Source organism: Orycteropus afer, unplaced genomic scaffold (genome assembly GCF_000298275.1).
Source record: "Orycteropus afer afer isolate SDZICR_OR568_19922 unplaced genomic scaffold, OryAfe1.0 scaffold00587, whole genome shotgun sequence".
Lineage (NCBI taxonomy): Eukaryota > Metazoa > Chordata > Mammalia > Tubulidentata > Orycteropodidae > Orycteropus > Orycteropus afer.
The window spans coordinates 1,361,080-1,369,760 of NW_006922174.1; the positions used below are offsets into that span (position 1 = coordinate 1,361,080).

At 55.5% G+C, this 8,681-nt stretch overlaps 1 protein-coding gene across 1 annotated transcript in view; it reads right to left on the reverse strand.

Annotated features, from left to right (window-relative positions):
- Positions 1-7,171, reverse strand: part of TBC1D22A (TBC1 domain family member 22A) — a 390,269-nt gene extending 383,098 nt beyond the window's left edge. The window contains exon 1 of the mRNA XM_042783023.1: positions 7,110-7,171. Coding sequence (XP_042638957.1) covers positions 7,110-7,171 — 62 coding nt within the window. The remainder of the gene's footprint in view (positions 1-7,109) is intronic.
- Positions 7,172-8,681: the final 1,510 nt, after the last annotated feature.

An 8,681-nucleotide genomic window follows, 5' to 3' on the forward strand; every position in this document is an offset into this window, starting at 1 on the left:
ACAACATGCAACCAAAACAACAGAGATGGTCCTAAGTGTGGTTCGTTGAAACTCAAACACATTGTAAGTCAGGGACAGCCTGGACCTCTCTTCTGGGTCTGATCATCCATTGCAACAGCCTCAGACAACTCACAACCCAAGCTCACAGGTACACAGTTGATTAAAGCAGGAACAGCCCGGGCTCAGGATCAGGAAACACGTAGGCAGGATCTCCTCGCGCTGGGACAGCTCTCTTGGCTCCTCTAGGCCCCCCAAGGATGGGGTCCTCCTGGCCCTAGCGTCTGTCACCACCGGCTCTGCCACTGGCCCCTCCAGGTCTGTCTCTGTCTCCGGTGTTGCAGCCCTGACCCAGGTGGCGGCTCTGAGGAGGTTCCTTGCCTCCTCACTCTCTCTCTGCTTCTCCTCTTTGCTCCTGCAGGTTCTCCTCCTGCCTGTTTCTGTGGTAAACGCCTCGTGGGGTGGGCTGCTCGCTTACCGCCACCATTAGGTTCCAAAGACCAGGTCGTGACATGAAAATCGGTGTTCTGCAAGACTGGAGGGTGACTGCCACATACCAGGACGTCCCACCCACTCTCGCTCAGGGCCCGGTGTGCCAGGCTGCCTGCACACACAGCGGCCAGAGGCCGGCTCCTAGTGAATGCGCCCAGCCATCAGACTGCCCCATGATGAACAGTCTGCACCAGTCTTTTTGGTTTTCCCATTTCAGTGGGTTTGGTTTGGATGCTATTGTCAGGCTCCTCCACTCCACTGACCCCCAGGCCTCATGACACTGCTACATGTGGTGCCTGCAACAGCAGCCAGATCTGTCTAAAACAGGAAGATTCCTAGCCCGGGTGGAGTGCACAATATTGCACCTTAAACAAAGTATCTGGTTCCAGAGAATCACCTTTTCAGAGGACTCACTCCATGTCTCAAGGCCGGGTGGGGCAGTGTCTGGCCCTGAAGGGAGGGGCACTCCATGGGGCCTTTCCTGGACCTGGCCGGCCAGAGGGCTCCCAGCAGTGTGGGAGGCTGCCAGGAGCCGGCACCGCAGCCTGCACTCACCTCCAGCTGTGCAGAGTCAGCACACACTCCAGGAGGTCGCCAGGGACCAGCAGCAAGGTGCTCAGCACTGACGGCCAGCCGCAGCACGGCCAGCGGCCAGCCCACACCTGCCTCCCCACTCACACTGCCCACCACTGGCCTGATGCCCACACAGGCCACTGCTTCACACCCTGGCATTCATTATTGCCAGACGTGCATAGTGAATGCACAAAACAGGCAGATAACGGAGTTTTATTGTTTTCCTAAGCGTGAAATGTCACATAACAAGACAGTTGATAGGTGGGGAGTAGGTGTGTATGCACACATATATGTACATACATGAGCATGCACACACACACCTCCTTGTTGATTTCAAAGCCTGGTACTCCCACCAGGGCCACCAACTGACCAATCCCCTCTTGGTAAGCCACAGCCACTCCATTTATATAACAGGCTACAGACATTTCACATGCATAGCCAACTAACCGATCTCTGCAAAGTTCACACCAGCCACAGAGCAGGCTGCAGCTCTAGACCAGGCAAAAAGGATCAAACCACAGTCTGTTTACAGCTCACCCACGAAACGTCAATCAACCAGGACAAAAGTAAATAAGCCCCCGGGTAGAAAACTGGGCAAAGGTAACTCCTCGGGGCTTACAGGGAAACACTCTCAAGCTGTTTCTCCAAAGAACCAAGGCTATAGGCCACGCCAAGGAGCTCATGTCACCACAGCAGGTGCCACACTTCCAGGGAGCCCTGCCGACGCAACAGTTTGTGCTTGGCTGCTAACAGACAGGCTGGCACTTCGAACCCAGCCAGCGGCTCTGTGGAGAGACCTGGTGATCTCCCATAAAGATGACAGCCTAGAAAACCCTCCAGGGCAGCTTAGCTCTGTCACATGCAGTCCCTAGGGGTCGGAATCGACTCAATAGCACCTAACAACCGAACACCATCACTCTCTATCGGAATCAACTCAATGGCACCTAACAACCGAACACCGTCACTCTCTATCGGAATCAACTCAATGGCACCTAACAACCGAACACCGTCACTCTCTAGCAGACTCTGTACTGTAACAGCAGTCGTACCTTCCGCCTCTCCGGCTCCCCTGCCAGTCCCACAAGGGCACAGGTTGTGCTCTGTTCTGTTCACTAATGCGTCCTGAGCACCTGGAAGTTAAATATGTGTTGGATGACTATCCTGTGAAACTCTTAAAACTGGTCTAAGATGCCTCTCATTCCCACCATTGAGTCAGGCCAGGCTCTTAGAACAAACAAAACCCCCTCATTTACAAGGTAGAAACCAATGGCCCTGGAGTGACATGACCTGGTGAAGGTTACACACAAGAGTTAACAGAAGGAGCTAAAAGCCAGTCCACCCAACGCCTAATCAGGGGTCTTTCCACCACAACACACCTCCAGGCTCATCCAGAAAGGAAACACCTAGAAAAGCCTCAGCCAAACACACAGCCTAAGGACCAGAGTGTACACAGGTCCGTAGGATCTCAGCAAGACCACGCTCATTCCATGTACGACCTTGGCCAAATCACATACTCTCTCTAGCTGACCTGGCAGTGAGCTTGGGGGTCACTGTTGGCCAATACTAATAAGGCAAAGACGAGTAAGATGCACCCCCTAAACCTGCAGAGCTCACCGTCTGTGAAGACAAGGAACCACACAGCTGCAACAGCACACCTGGGCACACAGCACACCTCTAACACCACATCTGAACATAAAGCAGAGACTCCCGTCCAGGCTGAGAAAATCAGACAAGGCTTTAGGGGAGGCATGCCAGAGGGGAGTTCTGCAAAGTGGGAAATGGAAGCCAGGGAAGAGGAGGTTGGGGGAGGACATCCTGGCAGTGGCCACAACGTGGAATGACAGGCCCGCACAGCCTGGTCGGCCGTCCCAGGGACCCGGAGGTCCACGAGCACCGCTGCACACTCCCCCAAGATGCCCTGGCAACTCACTACAAACTGGGCAGCCTGATGACAGAGGTCGGACATCAAAGCGGCAGCAAGGCCACTCTCTCTAAAGGCTCGGGGGGATCCTTCCTCATCTCCTCCAGCTGCCGGCAGCGCCTGGCAAGCCTTGGCGTTTCTTGGCTTGTAGCTTCATCCAGTCTCTGCCTCCATCCTCACGCAGCGGTCTTCCCTCTGTGTCTGTGTCTCTGTGTCCAAATGTCCTTCCCCGTTCTCTCATGAAAACACCAGTCACTGGATGTGGGGAATCCCCCTAAATCCCAGATCAGCTCATCTCCAGACCGTTAACTAGTAGAATCTGCAGGGACCCTACTGCAAACGAGACATTCTAAGGCTCTGAGCAGACATGGATTTTCTATTCAACCCACCAGGAGCCCTCTTGGTGCAATGGATAAGCACCTGTCTGCTCATCAAAAGGTCAGCAGTTCAAGCCCCCAGCAGATCTGCAGGAGAAAAGATCCAGCAATCTGTTCCTGTAAGGATGACAACATTCCTCAAACTGTCAGCCCACTTCATTATCAACTCTCAGTACAAAATCGTACCAAATAGCAACTCAGAAAGTCCAAAACCTCATCATCTAAACCAGGTATGGAGGCGACGATGGGTGTGGTCCATCCTAGGGCAAAATTCCTGTCCACAGACCTGTGAAACTAGAACCAAGCGATCTGCTTTCAGATCCAATGGTGGTGCAGGTGCAGGGCAGACGCTCCCAGGCCGTGAGGCAGAAAATGGAAGGCGTAGAGGGTCACGGGGCCCAAGCAAGTCCAGAACCCAGCAGGGCAAGCTCCCTGAGGTCTCAAGGCCTGAGCACAAGGCTCGGTGGCCTGACGCCCACCCCCGTGTTCTCTGCACTGCCTCCGGTCATCCTCTTCTTTCTGGAAGCATGTTGCAGCCAAGTGGAAACCGGGAAATGCAACAGCCTTCCCCTATTTCGTTCCACCTGGGTCCCTTCCAGTTCAGGCTGGCAGTGTTTCTACCACCACAGCACCTTCAAAAGCCTGCTGGTCCCCCACGCAACGCACAGGGGCCCAGCCAGCAGATGACAGGGCATTCCCCAGATCACTCCTGCGGGGAAAGATGTACCCAACCCCAAAGCCCTTCCACCACCTCAGGTATTTGTGACAGCAGCAATCCACCTGCCAGGAACAAGGTCCTGCAAACTGGGCAGCTTAAAAACAGCGGACGTATTCCCTCACAGTACTAGAGGGGACACGGCCAAAATCCAGGTGTGGGCGGGGCCGCACTCTCCAGAAGGCTCTACGGGGTGACCCTTCCTGGCGTCTTCCAGCTTCTGTGGCCCCCAGCACCCCCGCACTCCTGGGCTGGGAGCCGCGTCACTCCAGTCTCCGCATCACTCCCGTGCCCGTGCCCATCTTCACACAGCCATCTTCCACGTGCATCTGTGTCTCCACATCCACGCTCCCTCCTCCTTCTCCCATAAAGGCACCGACCAATGGGCTGAAATGCAGGATGATCTCATCTCACAGACCCCAACTCATCACAGCTGCAAAGCCCCTGTTCACAAATCAGGCCCCATTCTGAGGTCCTGGACACGCATTTATTGTGGGAAACACGACTCAACTCACACCATTGCTGAGCGAGAGGTGGGAGCTGTGGCCACAGAAGTGACAGGGGCCGAGCGATAGAGGACCTGAGCTGCCATGCTAAGAAACACACATCGTGCACGGCGTTCAAGGAGACAACCACGGGGTCTGGATCCCAGCCTCCCCCAGCATTGCCTACAAGCAGAGCCCATGTTTTACAACTATGAAACATTAAACCCAAAAACCAAACCCACTGCCAGTGAGTCAATTCCAACTCACAGTGACCCCCATTGGCTTTCCAAGGTGGTAAATCTCTACAGAAGTAGATTCCCCCATCTTCCTTCTGCACAGCAGCGGGTGGGTTTGAACCACCAGCCTCCTGGTTAGCAGTCAAATGTCTCAGGCACTGCACCACCAGAGCTCCTTAAGAAACATCAGGCATATGGAAGAGACAATTGTGAAGCACCAAGAATAGCCCCTGGGAAGCAGTCTGTGCTTCTGCAGACCGGCCACTATGATCAGTAGGAATTAAAGGCTGTGCTACGTGAAGGGTCCACCACAGTTTGGGAGCTGCCCTTGTATTTTGTGGTGTATGTGTCCTTCCTTCTTTGAGTTTCTCTGTGCTGAGGTCTGCATTCAAAAACTAAAAAAAAAAAACAGTAAGACAATCACATGAACCGTTGGACAGAGTTGGCACAGCCACAGGAAGCTGGCCAGGACCTCCATGAGCACTATGCTACGGAGCTGAAAATGGAACAAGTGGCTAGGGGTCACCACAGGAAGGCCAGCTGCTGACAGGAACAAAGGCCTCCAGGAACTGAGTTCCAGCCTGTCCCCTGAAACACCAGCATGGCCAGGGGTGAGGGCCACAGAAGGAAGAGGAACAGAGCGGCCGCGCAGGCCTCTCCCTGGGACCCAAGCTCTCCTCTGCCCCGGCCTCTTCAGAGACTGACAGAGGAGCGGCTCTCCAGAGTGCCTTAGACACTGCATGCCATCAAATCAAAGGCAAAAAGGAGCTGTCTTTGCAGGATCTCACAGAAGAAAGCTGAAGGCAACTACTAGGAGACAGTCATCAGTCCAAAGGATGATTCACCACATCCTGGTCATCCTGACACCTCAGTTGGCTAACAGTTAGTTCCTAGAGTCAATGTGGCTGTTCACCATTGTTGTTAGGTACCATCAAGTCGGCTCCAACTCGGAGAGACTCTGAAACAGAACAAAATGTTGTCTGTTCCCGTACCATCTTCCCACCGTTCCTAAGTTTGAGCCCCTCGCAGCCACTGTGTCAACCCGTCCCTTCAAGGGTCTCCCTCTTTAGACTGAAGGGGGACCAAAAGCCCAAGACCAACCTAAAGGGCTTTCCATGTGGCTCCTTCCTCAAACCCATACCCTGCACTCCATGTTCTACAGCATCCGTCCTTGTCACAAGGACCCCCCGTCTCAGCCAATCCTAGAACTTCACCTCACCTCGGACATGCCATTGGTTTGGACGAAAGTTCATACTACTATTGTTCTGTCAAGCACAATCCTGGGGAAGAATACAGGATTCTGGCCACCGCTGGGGACCTCCTTCATTCCTCTTTGTGTCTGAGAACCCCCTTCATTCCAGCCACTGTTTCTGGGGACCCTTTCATTCCAGTCTTGTGTCTGAGCGACTCCATCAGTCACTCACTCCTGCCAACTGACTGGCCACCCTGAAATCCCGCTTTCCTGACTGGCTATGGGGAATCCCAGAGTTGACCATGTCATCACGCACACAACGGTGTTCAGCACACAACACAAGGGTACAGAGGCTTCCCTGTGCCCAGGAGCGACTCCACTTGGGTGTTTGTGTTACTAGCACAACATTTCCATTTCAGTGTGAGGCTTCCTTTCCCGGCAGAACCAACCCTGCTGAGCTTTCCTGACCTTGGGGCCTCGAATCTTTTCCCTGGTCCTTCCCAAGTACATGTCCCCTCCTGCCCAGGGCCCGGCCTGGGCCACCAACCAGGACTCTGGGGCTGTCCAGCTTCCAGGGTGCACCCCGCTCACTGCAGGCTCTGTGGGCGTCTTCTCAGGGTTTCTGATTTGCTGCGGGCTGGGGACACAAGGTAGGCGTTGTTCCGAGCTCCCGAGCCGGCACGGAGAACTCACAAGGCGCCCTCTCTTCCCGGCTGGGCGCGCAGCCATCAGACCATTCCGGGAGTCAGAGGCGACCACACCCCCGCAGACAGGCCCTCCCCAGCCACCCCGGGCCGGCTTCCGGACCCCACCGAACTTTTCTCGGCACGACTCGGGGCCGTTCCTTCAGCTCAGCACTGGAGTCTGGCAAAGAGCCTGCCGGGCCCGGCAAAGTCTGCCGGCAGCTCGGTCTCCTCCCGTCAAACTTCGCTCCTAGTGCAGCGCTGTCATCGCCCGGACCCCACAGGGGAGGCCCGGACCCCCGGTTCCCCACCACGTGTCTCCTCAACTCCCAGACAACCCCTCCCGAGACCCCGACTCCACCCGCAGCCCCGCAGACCGACGCGCCCAGCTGTGACCTCTGACCCCTGACCCGACCCCGCTCTCCCCGTCACACCCACCTGCCCGGGACCTTGGTGTCGCTGCGCTTCCAGAACTGCTTCCTGGCCCCGTCGCTGGCCATGGCCCCTCCTCATCCCTCAGACCCGCGGCTCGTCACCGGAACGTGGCCGGCCAGACCTCAGTGGCCCTCTTCTAACCCCCGACTGGCCCTTCAGTGGCCCCGGGACTCCTGACCGCAGGCTCTTCCGCCTCTCTCCGGAAGTTGTGACTCGGCGCTCCCGGAAGTCCCGCCTCTACCCCAGGTGGTGCGTGACGCGTGGCGAGGGACACCTGACGACATTAAAGCGCGACGCCGGCGCGCGCAAATCAGGCGCACGGCGGAGGCGGAGGAGGTGGAGGAGGCGATGGGAGCTAGCGGCGGTTACGCTGCCACCCTTGTTCCCAAGCGCCCCACTCGCCAGCCGCACCTGCGCTCGTCGCGCCGGCCCGACGCTGCCCCGGAGCCAGGCACCCGCGGCGGCAACGGCCCCCCGAACTGAGCGTCGCGAACCTCGCGCTCAGCATTTCTCAGAATGGAGTCCGGTGTCGGAGTGCGGTCTTTTCTGGACCGCTTCCTAGGGGCCAGCCTGGGTCAGAAAGGAGCCCCGGTGGCGCAGTGGTTAAACGGTGGGCTGCACGAAGCAGCAGGACCCCGTTACTGACGCAGGGGACGACGACGCGGATACAGACGGCGCCTTGGGCGGCAGGCTGTATCGCCGCCGGCGCTGAGTAGAGGTTCATAAATAGGAATCGATCAAATACTTATAACGCAGTGAGGTAAGAGACAGCCACGGGACGTGGAGCGTATTTGAGGGGATGGAGGGACAGTTGAGCAGAGGCAGGAAGAAATCCCCCTTGCCCTGCGCTGTGCGACAGGTCCCTGGGCGTCAGAAATTGTGCTCCGGTACTAGCATAAAGGTTGGCGGTTCGAACCCACCTGGCGGTGACGCGGGAGAAAGGGCTGGTGACTTGCGACCCTGAAGGTTACAGCCTAGAAAACCCGGTGGTGCAGCTCCACTCTAACACATGGGGTCCCGTGAGTTGGAATTGACAGGACAGGAAGGGCTGGGTTTTTCTTGGTGCTGTGTAGTGATAGGCGCTGGCCAGCTGTGACTAAAGGGTCTTTGAGACGGGCTAGTCTGGATTCAGATGTGCTGTCGGCGTAAAATAGGAGCTCTGGTGGCACAGTGGGCAAGGCATTGGGCTGCTAACGAGAAGGTGGGTGGTTCAAACCCATCAGCTGCTGGGAGGAAGGAAGATGAGGCAATCTACTTTCGTAAAGATTTACAGCCTTGGAAACCCCATGGGGGTCGCTGTGGGTCGGAGTCCACTTGATGGCATGAAGTTTGCTTTGGTGCTGTAAAACACAGGATTTCAAAGACTTTGTATGATTACATGTTGAAATAGCCTTTCGCACATATTGGGGCCAATAAGATGTGTTATTAAAATAAATTGCACTTTTTTTTTTTTTTTTTTTTTTTTATTTTGGTGGAAAATTTAAAGGTAAATTCACTTTTCATATAGCAGTTCACATATATTTTTAATGCATGTTTTTGAAATATCATTTATGTGCAGTGAAATACACAAAACTA